Below are 18,540 nucleotides of genomic sequence, written 5' to 3'. Positions count from 1 at the left end.
AAGCCTGCGGACACGTACGTTCTCCATCAACACACACACACACACACACACACACACACACACACACACACACACACACACACACCAAAGCCGGTCTACGGAAAGCCGTTCCACTCCCTATTCAGTCCCTTTGTACCGTATTTGTTTGCAGTTACACCAGAGTTCCACTGGGGGTGATCGCGGTCCAGTGCAAAATGAATGGGAGTCTAAGGAGCTAGACGGCTAAATGAATGGGACTCTATGGAGCTAGACGGCTAAATGAATGGGAGTCTATGGAGCTAGATGGCTAAATGAATGGGACTCTATGGAGCTAGACGGCTAAATGAATGGGAGTCTAAGGAGCTAGACGGCTAAATGAATGGGACTCTATGGAGCTAGACGGCTAAATGAATGGGACTCTATGGAGCTAGATGGCTAAATGAATGGGACTCTATGGAGCTAGACGGCTAAATGAATGGGAGTCTAAGGAGCTAAAAATGAATGGGACTCTATGGAGCTAGACGGCTAAATGAATGGGAGTCTAAGGAGCTAGACGGCTAAATGAATGGGAGTCTATGGAGCTAGATGCTAAATGAATGGGAGTCTAAGGAGCTAGACGGCTAAATGAATGGGAGTCTATGGAGCTAGACGACTAAATGAATGGGACTCTATGGAGCTAGACGACTAAATGAATGGGAGTCTAAGGAGCTAGACGGCTAAATGAATGGGACTCTATGGAGCTAGACGACTAAATGAATGGGAGTCTAAGGAGCTAGACGGCTAAATGAATGGGAGTCTATGGAGCTAGACGGCTAAATGAATGGGAGTCTAAGGAGCTAGACGGCTAAATGAATGGGACTCCATGGAGCTAGACGACTAAATGAATGGGAGTCTAAGGAGCTAGATGCTAAATGAATGGGAGTCTATGGAGCTAGATGGCTAAATGAATGGGAGTCTAAGGAGCTAGACGACTAAATGAATGGGAGTCTATGGAGCTAGATGGCTAAATGAATGGGAGTCTATGGAGCTAGACGGCTAAATGAATGGGACTCTATGGAGCTAGATGCTAAATGAATGGGAGTCTATGGAGCTAGATGGCTAAATGAATGGGAGTCTATGGAGCTAGACGGCTAAATGAATGGGACTCTATGGAGCTAGATGCTAAATGAATGGGAGTCTATGGAGCTAGATGGCTAAATGAATGGGAGTCTAAGGAGCTAGACGACTAAATGAATGGGAGTCTATGGAGCTAGATGGCTAAATGAATGGGAGTCTATGGAGCTAGATGCTAAATGAATGGGACTCTATGGAGCTAGATGCTAAATGAATGGGAGTCTATGGAGCTAGATGGCTAAATGAATGGGAGTCTAAGGAGCTAGACGGCTAAATGAATGGGACTCTATGGAGCTAGATGCTAAATGAATGGGAGTCTATGGAGCTACATGGCTAAATGAATGGGAGTCTAAGGAGCTAGACGGCTAAATGAATGGGAGTCTATGGAGCTAGATGCTAAATGAATGGGAGTCTATGGAGCTAGATGCTAAATGAATGGGAGTCTATGGAGCTAGATGGCTAAATGAATGGGAGTCTATGGAGCTAGATGGCTAAATGTATGGGAGTCTATGGAGCTAGACGGCTAAATGAATGGGAGTCTAAGGACGGCTAAATGAATGGGAGTCTATGGAGCTAGACGGCTAAATGAATGGGAGTCTAAGGAGCTAGACGGCTAAATGAATGGGAGTCTAAGGAGCTAGACGGCTAAATGAATGGGAGTCTATGGAGCTAGACGACTAAATGAATGGGAGTCTAAGGAGCTAGGCGGCTAAATGAATGGGAGTCTATGGGAAATGAATGGGACTCTATGGAGCTAGATGCTAAATGAATGGGAGTCTATGGAGCTAGATGGCTAAATGAATGGGAGTCTAAGGAGCTAGATGCTAAATGAATGGGAGTCTATGGAGCTAGATGGCTAAATGAATGGGAGTCTATGGAGCTAGACGGCTAAATGAATGGGACTCTATGGAGCTAGATGCTAAATGAATGGGAGTCTATGGAGCTACATGGCTAAATGGGGAGTCTAAGATGCTAAATGAATGGGAGTCTATGGAGCTAGATGGCTAAATGAATGGGAGTCTATGGAGCTAGATGGCTAAATGAATATGGGAGTCTATGGAGCTAGATGGCTAAATGAATGGGAGTCTATGGAGCTAGATGGCTAAATGAATGGGAGTCTATGGAGCTAGACGGCTAAATGAATGGGAGTCTAAGGAGCTAGGAATGGGAGTCTATGAGCTAAATGAATGGGAGTCTAAGGAGCTAGACGGCTAAATGAATGGGAGTCTATGGAGCTAATGAATGGGAGTCTAAGGAGCTAGACGGCTAAATGAATGGGAGTCTAAGGAGCTAGACGTCTAAATGAATGGGAGTCTATGGAGCTAGACGGCTAAATGAATGGGAGTCTAAGGAGCTAGACGGCTAAATGAATGGGAGTCTATGGAGCTAGACGGCTAAATGAATGGGAGTCTAAGGAGCTAGACGGCTAAATGAATGGGAGTCTATGGAGCTAGATGGCTAAATGAATGGGAGTCTATGGAGCTAGACGGCTAAATGAATGGGACTCTATGGAGCTAGACGTCTAAATGAATGGGAGTCTATGGAGCTAGACGGCTAAATGAATGGGAGTCTAAGGAGCTAGACGGCTAAATGAATGGGAGTCTATGGAGCTAGACGGCTAAATGAATGGGAGTCTAAGGAGCTAGACGGCTAAATGAATGGGAGTCTATGGAGCTAGACGGCTAAATGAATGGGAGTCTAAGGAGCTAGATGGCTAAATGAATGGGAGTCTAAGGAGCTAGACGGCTAAATGAATGGGAGTCTATGGAGCTAGACGGCTAAATGAATGGGAGTCTAAGGAGCTAGACGGCTAAATGAATGGGAGTCTATGGAGCTAGACGGCTAAATGAATGGGAGTCTAAGGAGCTAGACGGCTAAATGAATGGGAGTCTAAGGAGCTAGACGGCTAAATGAATGGGAGTCTAAGAGGCTAGATGGCTAAATGAATGGGAGTCTATGGAGCTAGACGGCTAAATGAATGGGACTCTATGGAGCTAGACGGCTAAATGAATGGGAGTCTATGGAGCTAGACGGCTAAATGAATGGGAGTCTATGGAGCTAGACGGCTAAATGAATGGGAGTCTATGGAGCTAAACGGCTAAATGAATGGGAGTCTATGGAGCTAGACGGCTAAATGAATGGGAGTCTATGGAGCTAGACGACTAAATGAATGGGACTCTGTGGAGCAAGACGACTAAATGAATGGGACTCTGTGGAGCAAGACGACTAAATGAATGGGACTCTGTGGAGCAAGACGGCTAAATGAATGGGAGTCTAAGAAGCTAGACGGCTAAATGAATGGGAGTCTAAGAAGCTAGACGGCTAAATGAATGGGAGTCTATGGAGCTAGACGGCTAAATGAATGGGAGTCTATGGAGCTAGACGGCTAAATGAATGGGAGTCTATGGAGCTAGACGGCTAAATGAATGGGAGTCTATGGAGCTAGACGGCTAAATGAATGGGAGTCTATGGAGCTAGACGGCTAAATCAATGGGAGTCTTTGGAGCTAGACGACTAAATCAATGGGAGTCTTTGGAGCTAGACGACTAAATGAATGGGAGTCTTTGGAGCTAGACGGCTAAATGAATTGGACTCTGTGGAGCTAGACGGCTAAATGAATGGGACTCTGTGGAGCTAGACGGCTAAATGTGTCTCTTTCGCCTGAAAGTCATTGAGAAACCTCAGATTTGATTGTAGTTTTTGCAAGTTCATCATGGGTTATAGGTCGAAAGTTGAATGAACGAGTACTTCTGTCCTTTTGATTTCTTACAGGGTGAGTCGTTGTAGCCCATAACACGCTAGCATTCTGCTAATGAATGCTGATTGGTCAGTGAAGGACTGATTACGATCGGAGATCCAGCTTGACGGCATCCGAAGCAGAACCAGGATGTCAGAGTGAATATTTCGGCGTGGTCTTTAAAACATCAGCCAACCTCTTTCTTGCATGTGTGTTGACAGAGAGAGTCTAACCTGTCAGCTGTGTTGTATTAACAGAGAGAGACTAACATATCAGCTGTGTTGTATTAACAGGGAGAGGCTAACCTATCAGCTGTGTTTTCGATGCCTCGAGAGAACAAAGGAAGCGACTCAGAGCTTGCCATAAAGCAGTATCTCCAGCCGTACATGTGTATGACGTCATGGACATTTTAAAAGGCTTTTTAGAACAAAAAAACGACTTTCAAAAAAACTAACTCCCAGCAGTGTGTGTTTTCTTTGCCTCCCCTTTCAAATGCAACATTCAAATTACTAAACAAAAAATTATATCCTGAGAAAAGTGGATTCTGAGGGGTATAGCTCCATAGAGTCCCACTCATTCTGCACCTGGCCTGTGAGCGCCCCCTATATGGATCTCTGGTGGAACTGCAACCAGTTCAATAGCCGGAAATAAGGAGAGAGTGGAACTTCTTCCTATATTAGAAATTCTTTGCACACACACACACACACACCTGCAGCAACATCTGTATTATATCACAGTGTGACTCATCTGTATACATCGTATATGTCACTACCCTACTTAGTGTTGTAAAATGGTGCTGCGGCTCCTTTAAGAGAGCTCCGTGCATGTGTAAACAAAAGAGGGGGGCAGAGAAAAAAAAGGAAGGAAGAAAGCAGACGGGGGAATGCGACCGGAGCAGAGTTGGTTAAATAAGTTAAGTTTTGTACACAGTGTATGAGTTCAAAATAAAACTCCAGACTAAAAGCCAAGCTCATTCTTTCGCTCACCAGTAACGGGATTTTAACCCCGACGTTATTTACCTTGTAACGTCGGCCCTGGAGGTAACGAGTCTCCCCTGGTTTTCCTGACTACGGTCGGGAAAAGAAGCAATCAGGAAAGGTTAACACTGGCGACCACGAAGGGACCGACAAAAGTACAACAAGAGCAGCAGTGGTGAGCATACACTGAAAATAACCGGTGAGATAAACCGGAGGAGTTAGCATAACCGTGCCTGCTTCTCTTACACTGATGAGAAGATAGCCAAGATGGCAGGCTCCAGTCAGCGTCTTGCGGCTGAAAGTAAACACATGTTCAGGGAAATGACCAGCTACTCCAACCCTTCCATGTCACTGACTGCCGTGGATGAAGTGGAAATAAAAACCGAATATTCGACCAAAAAGAGAAGACAAAATAACCCATTCTTTCTTGAGGAAGAGACTGATACATTAACACAGAATGCAAGTGAAATAAGCTATATCCCCATTCAACCATTGAAGTTATCAGACACTAATCCATTCAAAAATGATGTGTTAAGAGACTGTGGGACAGACGTGCGCTGCAGAGACCCATGCTCACACGTGCATACGGATGAAGTTTGTAGGCAGCCGGCAGTGCCATTAGCAGCAACTGTTGCAATGCCCAGTACAAACCCCTTTGGCCCTGCTCACCCAGGGAGTTTCATTCATAGCACTCCTGTCTCCTGTCATCCCCCATGCCTTTCAGGCTCACAGTGGCACACACCTGGCTGTAATGCACTCAAAGACAATGACCCTGGTGATACATTGCAGCAAAATGATAATCCAGGAATACAGATTGAGCCCCCTCTCCCCAAGTGTGAACAGCGTAAATCACGTGTTTGCTGGCCCAATCCTACACGTCAGCCTTCATCTGAGAGTGAGGATGACTACGATTACAGAGAAAGAGTCCCCACTCTACGTCCCGGCCAGTATGATGGCACCACACCGTGGAAGGAGTTCCTACACCGATTTGAGAGCTGTGCCAAGGCAAATAACTGGACTGAAAAGACTAGGGCTGTCCAATTAAAGTTTTGCCTAGTTGGTGCAGCAGGGCAATCGTCCACAGGAATCCACGGTCACATCAGTGGGACTACAGCCGCCTGGTGGAGGAAGTCGAAACTGCTTATGGCCCCTCTTCAGAGCATGCTGCTGCAGTGGCTATTGAACTGAGACAGCGCTGTTCGCATGCCAGACGAGGCTCTCCATGAGTTACGAGATGACATATACGGCAAAGTGTCAGTGGCTTACAGCGACAGGACCGAGAAAGAGCAGGATGCCATCGGTGTTGAAATCTTCACTCATGCAATAGGGGATAGAGAGATTGTGCAGAAGTTGTTGGAAAAGCGGCCCCACACACTAGCTCAAGCTTACGACATTGCCCGTCGCTATGAGACCACTAGGCGAGCAGCATCACATGTCACCAGCCTCATGCATTCAGGGCTACACAGCCTGGTAGAGCAGAAACCACGCACTGCTATGGTCAGGGAAGGAGCTGAACGTGGGGTGACAGGTGCCGTTGTGACTAACAACAACGCACACTGTGGATTTCAACGCACACCAGCCCCGCGTAAAAACTATAAGGACATTAAATGGGAAGAAATTCACTGTCACAACTGCTCAGGCATCGGTCACATCAAGAGGAATTGCCCTTCACCAAGGAAGACCACCAGAGGTCAGCCCCCAACAGTTTCCCATGAGAGCTCAGAGCCCACTGTGCTCCACGTTAAAGCGCATAGTCAGGAAATGAGCATTCATCTGACAATTCAGGAACTGGAGATCTGTGCTGTTCTGGATAGTGGGGCGCGGAGGAGCGTTTTGCCCCTGCACCATTATAACGCCATCCACTCAAATGCTCGACCATCACTTCAGCCATCGACTGTAAAGACACTGCTGGGGGTTGGGCCTGGTGATGTTCCTGTCATTGGGGAGGCGTACATTCCCGTCCAGATCAACAACCGACAGGTGAGCGTGCTTTTCCTGGTGGCGGACATTGCTGGTGAAGAGGCCCTCCTCGGCCATCCATTCCTCGTTCAGGCCCAAGCACGCCTTGATTTTGGAAATAGCCGCATCGTACTGTTTGGGGAAGAGGTGCCATATTTCCACGCCATGAGCAGACCAAGGATGCACGCGGTGAGAGTCGCCCGGACTGTGGTGGTCGAGGCTGGATTGGAGTATGTTATAAGAGGTAACACCCATATTAAAGAACACCTACAAGGGGAAGTGATGCTGAGCCCCACCAAAGGCTTTGTAGAGAAACACAAAGTGCTAGTCGCCCGGGTGCTGGTGGAAGCTCAACCTTTTAAGAGCGTGCCTCTCCGCATCTTCAATCCTGGGAATACAGCTGTAACCATAAAACGGGGAGTTATTGTGGGTTTCCTTCAAACTGCAGAAGCCATTCAGCCGGCCAACATTACAGCCAAGGCCAGGCAGTCAGAGCACCCTACTGTTCCCCAGCACCTGCACGAGCTCTACAACCAGAGTGCAGCAGAGCTCGACCGAGAGGAGCGGCTCCAGCTAGCCCAGCTGCTGTGCACCTACGGCGGTGTATTCTCGACTGGACCTAGCGATCTTGGCCGCACGAGCCTGGTGCAGCATGACATCATGACACGGCCAGGAGCTGCTGTCAAGCAGCCACCACGTCGAATGGCATGGGAAAAGCAGCAGGATGCTGACCAACAAGTGGAGCAGAGCCTGGAAGCTGGGAGGGTCCGTTGTAGCAACAGCAGCTGGGCTTCACCCATCGTGATGGTGCGTAAAAGGATGGAACGCACCGTCTCTGTGTGGACTACAGAGCACTTAACGACTGCACAATAAAGGATGCTTATCCGCTGCCCCGTATCCAGGACACATTGGACACCCTCTCCACTGCCAAATGGTTCAGTACGCTGGACCTTGCTTCTGGATACTGGCAAGTTGAGCTGACCCCCGAGCCCCGCCGAGCAGCTGCTTTCTGCACCAGGAACCTGTTTGAATGGAATGTCATGCCGTTTGGATTATGCAGCTCCAGCTTTCCAACGGCTGATGGACCAGGAACGGCCTGCAGTGGGAGACTGTTTGAATGGAATAATTGTACTGGGGGGATGTTGCTTCAGCGTCTTGACCAAGTTTTTGAAAGGTTGAGCCCTGAAGTTGAAGCCACGCCCTGACCAAGAAATATCTGCTCGGTTCCAGGGGTGGTCACGGACCCCACCAAAGTACAGAAGGTTCAGGAGTCAATCATACTACCGACGATTCGGCATTGACCAAGAAATATGCTCGGTTCCAGACATTTGACAGACTCAAGCATCTGCTAACCACCGCGCCAGTTCTGGGCTACCCTTTAGACCAGGGACACATGATACTGGACACTGATGCAAGTGACGTTGGCATTGGTGCTGTCCTGTCTCAAGCTCAGCAGGGCAGGGAACGTGTGCTGGCGTACGGGAGCCGCAAATTGTCCAAAACTGAACAGAACTACTGTACCACAAGGCGCGAACTGTTAGCCGTAGTGGAGTTCACATCACATTTTCGACAGTACCTCCTGGGGCGTCCTTTTAGGGTGCGTACGGACCATAGCAGTCTCCGTTGGCTGACAAAGATGAAGGAGCCGGAAGGTCAGCTTGCCAGATGGTTGGAGAAACTGGGTGAATACGACTTTGAGATCATCCATCATCCAGGCCGCTTGCACAACAATGCCGACAGCCTCTCCAGGCAGCCGTGTCGCCAATCCTGCCCATGTAAGCTTCCAGGACCCCCCCTTTATCCAAAGACCGTCTGCCACCAAGCGGTGCAATGTGAGTTGGACTCTGTCATCAGCCAGGCGAGTCAGAGTCCAGTGGGGGTAGAGGGCTCGTTAGCCCCGACAATGGAGAGTCCAGTGGGGGTAGAGGGCTCGTTAGCCCCGACAATGGAGAGTCCAGTGGGGGTAAATTTCAAACCCCAAGAGAAGATTAATGTGGCTAAGACCAGTGAGGCTGCATTTTTCTGTGGTTGGTCCCCGGAGGAGCTGCAGCAGGCACAGGAAGCTGATATTGACATTGCACCTATCAGGGCTTGGATGGAGGCTGGTGGAGAGCGGCCCACATGGGTTGCAGTCTCACCATGCAGTCCAGCCACAAAGACATATTGGAGCCAGTGGAGGCGGCTCTACATCCGAAATGGAATCCTTGTCAGGCGGTTCTATTGTCTGGATGACACCCAGTTTTATCCACAAATTGTGCTACCACGTGTCCTCCAACCTGATGTCATGAGGCAGATGCATGATGGACCAATTGGTGGACATTTTGGTGTTGAGCGTACCGTAGCACGGCTTCAAACTCGATTCTACTGGTACCGGATGAGGGAGGATGTCACTCTCTGGTGTCGGACCTGCACCAGCTGTGCGCCTAAAGCCAGACCCCGCAAGAAGACACCGCAGGCCCCTATGGGGACCATCAGGGTAGGAGCCCCCATGGAGCGGGTCGCTTTGGACATTATGGGGCCACTGAATGAGACAGAGCGTCTACAACGGCTATGTGCTTGTGATACAGGATTACTTCACAAAATGGGTAGAGGCGTTTCCCCTGCCAAATGATAAGGCCGAAAGTGTAGCTGGAGTGCTTGCCTCGGAGTGGGTGTGCCGTTATGGAGCACCGCAGACGTTGCACAGCGACCAAGGTCGGAATTTCGAATCCCAAGTATTCCAGAAAATGTGCACACTGTTTGGCATTGAAAAGACACACACTACACCGTTCCGACCACAGTCTGATGGCCAGGTGGAACGGTTCAATTCCACCTTGCAGAAGATCTTAGCCACAACAGCTGAGCGCTGTCACTGGGACTGGGATCTCATGATTCCTTATGCAGTCATGGCCTACAGAGCAACAAGGCACAGTGCTACTGGTTTCAGCCCAAACTACATGATGTTCGGCAGGGAAGTCAGCGAACCGGTGGACCTGGTAACCGCCCTGCCCCTGACTCTGACACTGTCCCTCGGCCCCCGAGTATGTCCAGCACCTGCGTGAACGGTTGAGCTGGCACATCAGATCGCCAGGGATGCGCCGGCGAGTCTGCGGAACGTGCAAAGAGACAGTATGACAAGAACTGTTGCCGCATCGCAATATCAAGTTGGAGATACTGTGTGGTATCTCATCAAGGGTACAAGGAAAGTAAAAAATAAAGTCAGGAAGTTCCTCCCATCATATGAGGGGCCATTCTTCATCCTAGGGCAGCTGGATGACCTAGTCTATCGCATTCAAAAAGGGCCAAAGACCAAAGCGAAAGTGGTTCATCATGACCAGTTGAAACCTTATCGCAGCCGTGACTCACTGGACAACTCTTGGGCCAAGGAGCTTGCTCAAGGCTGGACACCTGTGGAGGTGTCACCCCCAGCCTTGGACACAGATACTGCAGACCCAGACCTCGTCGGACTGTTCTCCAAGACGAACGTGGAGGAGACTTCTTGTGGCATCCTGAACCAAGCAGGGGACACACCGGCTGCGGTAACCCCACTGTCCCCCACCCGTCATTCCGCTGAGGACCCTCAGGATAGTGGGGGTGGCGGACTGGAACCATCTCAACAGGTTCGTCGTTCTCAAAGGCCAGGTCGTCAACAAAGACCCCCAGCCAGGTTTGGAGAGTGGGTGTCTCACTAAGTTCATTGGACTCATGGAAAATTTAAAAAAAAAAATAAGGATAACTTTTCAGTTAAAAAAAAAAAAAAAAGTTATGAGGGTGAATTTTTATATTGCTTGTAGCTAACAGTTGTTTTTTTTTTTTTATGTGTTCATGCTAAAAAAAAAAACTTAGGAGTTATTGGGTCCATCCAGTTATTTCTTTTTATCATTTAGATGCTTGGTCGCCTATATTATTTAGGTTACCTTGTGACTTGTGTAATATGCATGCCCTACCACAACATGTTTACGCCGCTAGAAGGATTGCCTCTGTCCATTGAGAAACGCCACCAGTGACTATTGCCCCGTAGTAATGGACTGTGAAATACTGATTAGGCCTATACTGACCCACTGAGGTGGACTTATTGCAAACGAGGGCTGTATACCTGTTACAGAAAGGTGTTATTTTACTGGAGTGGAATTAAGTTGTAATATCCATCCAGAGTGGGGGTAGTGTTGTAAAATGGTGCTGCGGCTCCTTTAAGAGAGCTCCGTGCATGTGTAAACAAAAGAGGGGGCAGAGAAAAAAGGAAGGAAGAAAGCAGACGGGGAATGCCCGGAGCAGAGTTGGTTAAATAAGTTAAGTTTTGTACACAGTGTATGAGTTCAAAATAAAACTCCAGACTAAAAGCCAAGCTCATTCTTTCGCTCACCAGTAACGGGATTTTAACCCCGACGTTATTTACCTTTTAACGTCGGCCCTGGAGGTAACGAGTCTCCCCTGGTTTTCCTGACTACGGTCGGGAAAAGAAGCAATCAGGAAAGGTTAACATTAGCCTAGCAGTTAGCCCCACAGTCTTTACATTTGTCACTGCCCGATCTGAGTCGAGTGCAGATGTGAGTGGCGCATGCTCAGATTTAAACGATTTACAGCATAACGTGTCTTACTGAAATTTGTGAAATCCATAAAATAATAAACTTTTCTCTTTACGTACAATAACACAAGATGTAAATAATTTCCCAAACGTTGTAGCTGTCTATGATTGTTAGATTGCTAACGCCATTCAAGTGACAGCCTTCGTTTAATTGCTAACTTTGTGGCTTTGACTTTGTAGTCATTTCAAAATTGTCAAAAAAAGATTGTTTGATTGCCAACGTTAGCTCAAAACGCCGTTAGCATATAGTAGGCTACTTGATTGCTAACGTTAGTTCAAAACGCCGTTAGCGTCTTAGCTAGCAGTCATTTCAAAAACGTTTTGCCCTAGGACACTAGGTATATAGGGCATATAGAATATTTTTAGCTATCTATGATTGTTTGATTGCTAATGTTAGCTCAAAACCATAGACAGTATATTGGAGGCTACTTGTCGCAAAGTGAAGCACGCACAACTCACATCTGCACAGACCGTATATAATGGACCAGCAGACCCCGTGTCTCTGGTCTGAGACCAGTGGAGGATATCAGAAGTCTCTTTCCCGGTGCTGGCTGAGTGTTACTGAGCAGCCTCCAACTGAGCTTGAAGACGTAGATGTGACGTGAGCAACCTGTCTGAAAGTGTGAAGTCTTCTGGTAGCTGTGCCGAGAGAAATCTCAATCATTCCCAATCTCACAGAGACGGAGAGTGTAGGTATATGTAAGGAGATAACATAGACACAGGCTAATTACTGATCACTAACATGCTAGTTAACATTAGTCATTAAACCTAAACAGCTAATGGAAGTCCAAACTGCCTGTGAGCTTCTCCTGTACTATACGGTAATTCCTCTACTGTGTGACAGTAAGTCTCGTGGTTATGACCCAATCGTTAGCCTATTTTTATAAAAGCGTCTGCTACGGAGCCATAACGTGAGCTACGAGGTAATGGAGCCTTTTATACATTGTCGTGTTTCTTTAGAAATAAACAACGGACAAATAGAGTCTTTAAACGCTTCAGATGTAAAGTTATTCTCTGTCAAAGTGACGTCAGAATGAATGGGAGTCAATGGGATGCTAACGGGAGGTGATGGCTTGGTAGCATCAAAATGGCGCCATAGGAGGTTCCAGTTCTGAAGCGAAGCTTACCCCCCCCCCTTGCACTCGACTCACATTGGGCAGTGACATTGTCTTCCACCGGTTGACATTTGTAGTTTCCTTAAAAACTACAGACATCTGACTGACAGTTTGTTGACTCCAGGTGGTTTGTGGGAAATGTTCGGAGTTTCGTGCTCGTCTTTCGTACGACAACAACCGCACCAACCGGGTGTGTGTGGACTGCTACGCCATGCTGGTGGGGGCCTCGCCGTCAGCCGCCACGCTGAGCACCAGCACGCAGCGCAGGCGCTCCATCCTGGAGGTTAGTGTGACATCACTGTGACATCACCACGTGCCTGTGTGTGTGTGTGTGTGTGTGTGTGTGTGTGTGTGTGTGTGTGTGTGTGTGTGTGTGTGTGTGTGTGTGTGTGTGTGTGTGTGTGTGTGTGTGTGTGCATGTGTCTGTGTGTGTGTGTGCGTGCATGCGTGTCTGTGTGTGTGTGTGTGCGTGCATGTGTCTGTGTGTGTGTGTGTGTGTGTGTGTGTGTGGATGTGTGGATGTGTGTGTGTGTGTGTGTGTGTCTGTGTGTGTGTGTGGGTGTGTCTCTGTGTGTGTGTGTGTGTGTGTGTGTGTGTGTGTGTGTGTGTGTGTGTGTGTGTGTGTCTCTGTGTGTGTGTATGGGTGTGTCTCTGTGTGTGTGTGTGTGTGTGTGTGTTTCTGTGTGTGTGTGTTTGTGTTCTCGTTTATTCGTGGGATCCAAAAAACGAGAATACAGTAGACTTGTGGGGTCCCGACAGCTTTGTGGGGCCAAAATGCTGGACCCCCCAAGGTTAAAGGGCTGTTTGAGGGTTAAGACTTGGTTTTAGGATTAAGGATAGAATTAACTGATGGTGAAGGTAAGGGTTAAGGTTAGGCATTTAGTTGTGATGGTTAAGGTTAGGGTAAGGGTTAAGGTTAGGCATTTAGTTGTGATGGTTAAGGTGAGGGTAAGGGGCTAGGGAATGCATTATGTCAACGATGGGTCCCCACAAAGATAGTGAGACGCACTATGTGTGTGTGTGTGTCTGTCTCTGTGTGTTTGTGTTTGTGCGTGTGTGTGTGTGTGTGTGTGTGTGTGTGTGTGTGTGTGTGTGTGTGTGTGTGTGTGTGTGTGTGTGTGTGTGTGTGTATGTGTGCTAGCTGCCATCAAAAGAAGATCTTTGTACATACTTTCATATTAATTCTCACTTTTCAGTGAAAGGTTTTCCAGCTCTGTGAGTTTTTAGGACTGTATTATATTTGCATTACCAGAGGTGGAAAGTAACTTATTACAATTACTCTCGTTACTGTAATTAAGTCGGGGTTTTTTTGGTGTACTTCCACACTTTTTATAGTAGTTTTTAAAATCTGTACTTTAACTTTTTACTTTATTGCTCCACGATATTGCTTCCAGCACCCCCCACTCACACTCTGAACGCACTTTTTTGAAACCTGGTCCCGGGGTGAAATTTTCTTTTTGAATATGCCGCTCTCGCGTCTTCGTTTTGGCGTACTTCCGTATCGATGATGTCATCGCCACACCCCTCGACCTCTAGCCTTTGACCTCTTATCCCGCGACGACGTCTCATAGCAACAACAACAACAACAACAATGGCGGACCACGTGCTCTTGTTCCTGCTGAAGAAGATATTGAGCCCATTAAGCATATTAGGGCAAAATATGATGCTGCTGGGCCACTGTCAGTACCCGATCCGTGCTGCCTGCACGATCCGTTCTCCGCATGCGCAGATGATATTACTGTTTTACGACACTGCCCGATCTGTTCCACGCTAGCCTATGGCTAGCCTCCGCCATAACGTTAGTTTAGCTAACAGCTAATTCGGCTAACCGCTAGCTGACAGCTAGATTCAGTCTAAAATAACGTTAAGTCAAACTTAATGGGAGAAGCAGGCTACAGCTACATTAAGTAGAACTGACGTAACAGCTGTTATATATGTTAACGGTTATTTTCAAGTTTTATTTTGAGGGGTCTTTTAAAGTTATTACATGCTGTCTCAGCTAGCGGTTAGCCGAATTAGCTGTTAGCTAAACTAACGTTAGCTTGCCTATGGAGGCTAACGGCAGACCGCTACAATCACCTAGCGGTCAGCCGAATTAGCCGTTAGCTAAACTAACGTTAGCTTGCCTGTGGAGGCTGCCGGAAGCGTGGAACAGATCGTGCAGTGTCGTAAATCCTCGTACAACAGCGCATGCGCGAACATTTTGCGCATGAACAACAGATTGTGAAGGCAGCACGGATCTGGTACTGACAGCCACCACGAGGAGCAAAAAAAGGCTTCTTCTTCGTGTTTGGTTTCTTCTTCTACTGTCTGTTTGTATACAGCGTGGTTTATGCGCATGCTCCGCCTCTTCTTCTCCGTATTTTTGGTGAATGTCTGTAGCAGAAACAGCGCCACCTATAGGCCTGGAATATACAGTACAGCGTGTTGAGTCATTTACAAAATGGGCCCGTTGGGACGCAACTATAGTTGTATTGGAACAATGCCGGGGGAGACGGGGACGTGGCCTTCAGTCTGGCAGCGAACTGATTCTCTCTTCATCCTCTTCATCTCCTGTTGCCATAGAAACAGGCCTCCCTGGCAGCCGAGCACAGTGTGATTTGTAGTTTTCTTCACCACATGGAGAAAGGAGGCGGGCGGGGCTGGCAGAAGGCCTGGTTTGTTATCCCCGAAAACGAGCCACTGGTGCTCTACATCTACGGAGCTCCACAGGTAGAAATATATGTATTCATATTATCATAATATTTATCATAATACTGTCATAATATTATCATAATACTGTCATAATATTATCATAATACTGTCATAATACTGTCATAATATTATCATAATACTGTCATAATATTATCATAATATCATATTATCATAATACTGTCATAATATTATCATAATACTGTCATAATATTATCATAATACTGTCATAATACTGTCATAATATTATCATAATACTGTCATAATATTATCATAATATCATATTATCATAATACTGTCATAATATTATCATAATACTGTGATAATATTCTCATAATGCTGTCATAATATTATCATATTATCATAATACTATAATAATGTTGATCATAATACTATCATAATACTGTCATAATACTATCATATTTATCATAATACTGTCATAATATCATAATAATATCATAATACTATCATTATATTATCACAATACTGTCATAATATTATAATATCATAATACTGTCATAATACTGTTATAATACTGTCATAATATTATCATAATACTATCATAATATTATCAAAATACTGTCATAATACTGTCATAATATTATCATAATATCAAAATACTGTCATAATACTGTCATAATATTATCATAATACTATCATAATATTATCATAATATCATAATATTGTCATATTATCATAATACTGTCATAATACTATCATAATATTATCATAATACTGTTATAATATTATCATAATACTGTCATGATAGTATCATAATATTTGTCATAATACTGTCATAATATTATCATAATATTACCATAATACTGTCATAATATTATCATAATACTGTCATAATATTATCATAATATTGTCATAATACTGTCATTATATTATCGTAATACTATCATAATATTGACATACTATTTATCATAATACTGTCATAATATTATCATAATACTGTCATAAGACTGTCATATTACTATCATAATATTATCATAATACTATCATAATACTATCATAATATTGTCATAATACTGTGCAGGGTTTCTGCATCCCTCTCCAAATACACACATCTAAGTCTTCCACAAACCAAGGGAAAACCCTGCTGTAATAGAACAGTTATAATATACATATCCTAATACTGTGTCTGATACGTAACCGTGTGCAGCAGCTGCTACAGGCGCCCCCTACAGGCCGCAGTGTTAATTACAGCTCCAATATCAACAATCAACACCGTCAACAACTATGTTTAATAGTTCTTTAGGTTCTTGGAAGGTTTCAGGGTCTTTAGAGAGGTTTTAAGGGGTTCTTGGGAAGGTTTTGAGGGGTTCTTCAACAAGGTGTTAGGGGTCTTTAGGAGGTTTTAGGGGTCTTAAACAAGGTGTTAGGGGTCTTTTGGAGGTTTTATAGGTTCATGGGGAGATTTCAGTGGTGTTTAGAAGGTTTTCAGGGATTTTTAGGGGGTTTCCCGGGGTATTTAGGAGGTTTTGGATGGTTTTCAGGGGTAATTAGGAGGTTTTCAGGGGGATTTATGAGGTTTTCAGGTGTATTCAGGGTTTTTTAGGAGGTTTTCAGGGGTCTTTAGGAGGTTTTCAGGGGTCTTTAGGAGGTTTTCAGGGGGTTTTAGGAGGTGTTCAGGGGTTTTTAGGAGGTTTTCAGCGGTATTTAGGAGATTTTCAGGGGTTTTAGGAGGTTTTCAGGGGTATTTAGGAGGTGTTCAGGGTTTTTAGGAAGTTTTCAGACCTATTTAGGAGATTTTCAGGGGTCTTAAGGAGGTTTTAGTTTTTTTTAAGGAGGTTTCAGGGGTCTATAGGCGGTTTCAGGGGCTGTACATAACTGACATGCAAACTCAGAAAAGCAGAACCAGACTAAATACCCATGATGCACTCTGTATCTGTGATCCCCCCCCCAGGACGTAAAGGCGCAGCGCAGCGTGCCTCTGATCGGCTTCGAGGTCTCCCTTCCCGAGTCATGTGACCGCCTGGAGCGCCGCCACGCCTTCAAGATCTCCCAGAGTCACCTGACGCTGTACTTCAGCGCCGACGGGGAGGAGCTGCAGCGGCGGTGGATGGACGTCCTGCTGAGGGCCGGCAGGGGGGGAGGAGCCTCCGGTCTACCGGCCAATCGTGGAGCGGCTGGAGGAGGAGACGGAGGAGCTGGCGGCCGCGGCGGAGGGAGAAAACACGTGATTCTGTTCGGACGAGGAAGGATGGCTAGAACGAAGACCGGTCGCTAATGGATACCGTTACAAAATATGTTCATACACTCGTAGCTGATACAACACACACACACACACACACACACACACACACACACACACACACACACACTGCATGATTCCTCCTCCAGTCAGACACAAGATGGCGTCTCTCTCTGTTGTTTTTTTTTTTTTCCCACCTGTGTCGGACAATATTTCTGGGGGTCCCGGGACCATCCTTATTGTTTACAGTCCGAGTCCATTCTTTCTTCTTTCTATAAACAGTTATCTGCAAACGAATGCGGTTAAAAAAAAAAAAGCTAATAAATACAGCTGATAACTGTTAGGTTCAGAGATTGCATTTAGACCAATAACGTTCCTCATCTCTTTGGAAGGTTTACCTAAACGGAAACCAGAACGCTTCTGATACCGTGTTGCCAACAGATCCTGTATTCACATGCAGATATCTGTTCATAGAGATTAGTAAATCTGTGACGCTGCAGGCTGGTTACTGTCAGTCGTGAAAAGTGTGAAAAGGGCAAAAAATTTTGAAAAAGTGACAAAAATATCCAAAATAGCGCAAAAATGTTTTGACAAAAAATTTCAAAACATCAAAAAAAGTGTCCAAAACGTTGAAATAAGCCCCTAAAAATGTCAGAAATAGGGTGAAAAATGACGGACAAGCGCCTAAAACGTTGTGAAAAGCGCAATGTTTTTTGGAAAAGTGACAAAAATATCCCAAATAGCGCCAAATATTTTGATGAAAAATTCCAAAACATAAAAAAAAAAAAAAAAGTGTCCAAACGTTGATTTAAAAAAGACCTCAAAATGTTGGAAAGAGCGGCAAATATGTTGAAAAATGTGAGAAAAACGTTGAATAAAGCGCCAGAAATGTTGGAAAGTAGCATTGAAGACGAACGGAACAAATCTGATTGGTTGGTAACGTAAAAACAAACTAACCTTGTTGGCTGGTAATCAAAAAAAAGTTAATTTAAAGCCCCCGTATACGACCCCTTAATGAGAATAACGTTGAATACGTTGTGATGTGATCCGGACCCTCGCTGATCCAGGTCCAGGTTCTGGTCTCAGATCCTGCCCTGCCATACAAAACCATTTTTACTTGCATTTTTTGAAAATCTGTTATGTGTTATGTGTTATGTTGTTAGTGTGAAAATGAACTGCTACCTCCTCTGTCAGCTCTAGCCACT

The 18,540-nt window shown here is 45.7% G+C and overlaps 1 protein-coding gene across 1 annotated transcript in view; it reads left to right on the top strand.

The window, feature by feature from the left end:
- Positions 1-17,599, top strand: part of fgd1 (FYVE, RhoGEF and PH domain containing 1) — a 35,918-nt gene extending 18,319 nt beyond the window's left edge. Inside the window, 4 exon segments of the mRNA XM_028582034.1 lie at positions 1-14; positions 12,569-12,727; positions 15,010-15,156; positions 17,048-17,599. The exon segment at positions 1-14 is cut by the window's left edge and continues 115 nt beyond it. Coding sequence (XP_028437835.1) covers positions 1-14; positions 12,569-12,727; positions 15,010-15,156; positions 17,048-17,371 — 644 coding nt within the window. The 3' untranslated portion in view covers positions 17,372-17,599.
- The last annotated feature ends 941 nt before the right edge of the window (positions 17,600-18,540 follow it).

Source organism: Perca flavescens, chromosome 7, assembly GCF_004354835.1.
Source record: "Perca flavescens isolate YP-PL-M2 chromosome 7, PFLA_1.0, whole genome shotgun sequence".
Taxonomy (NCBI): Eukaryota; Metazoa; Chordata; class Actinopteri; order Perciformes; family Percidae; genus Perca; species Perca flavescens.
This window is presented reverse-complemented; position numbering and strand designations above follow the sequence as displayed.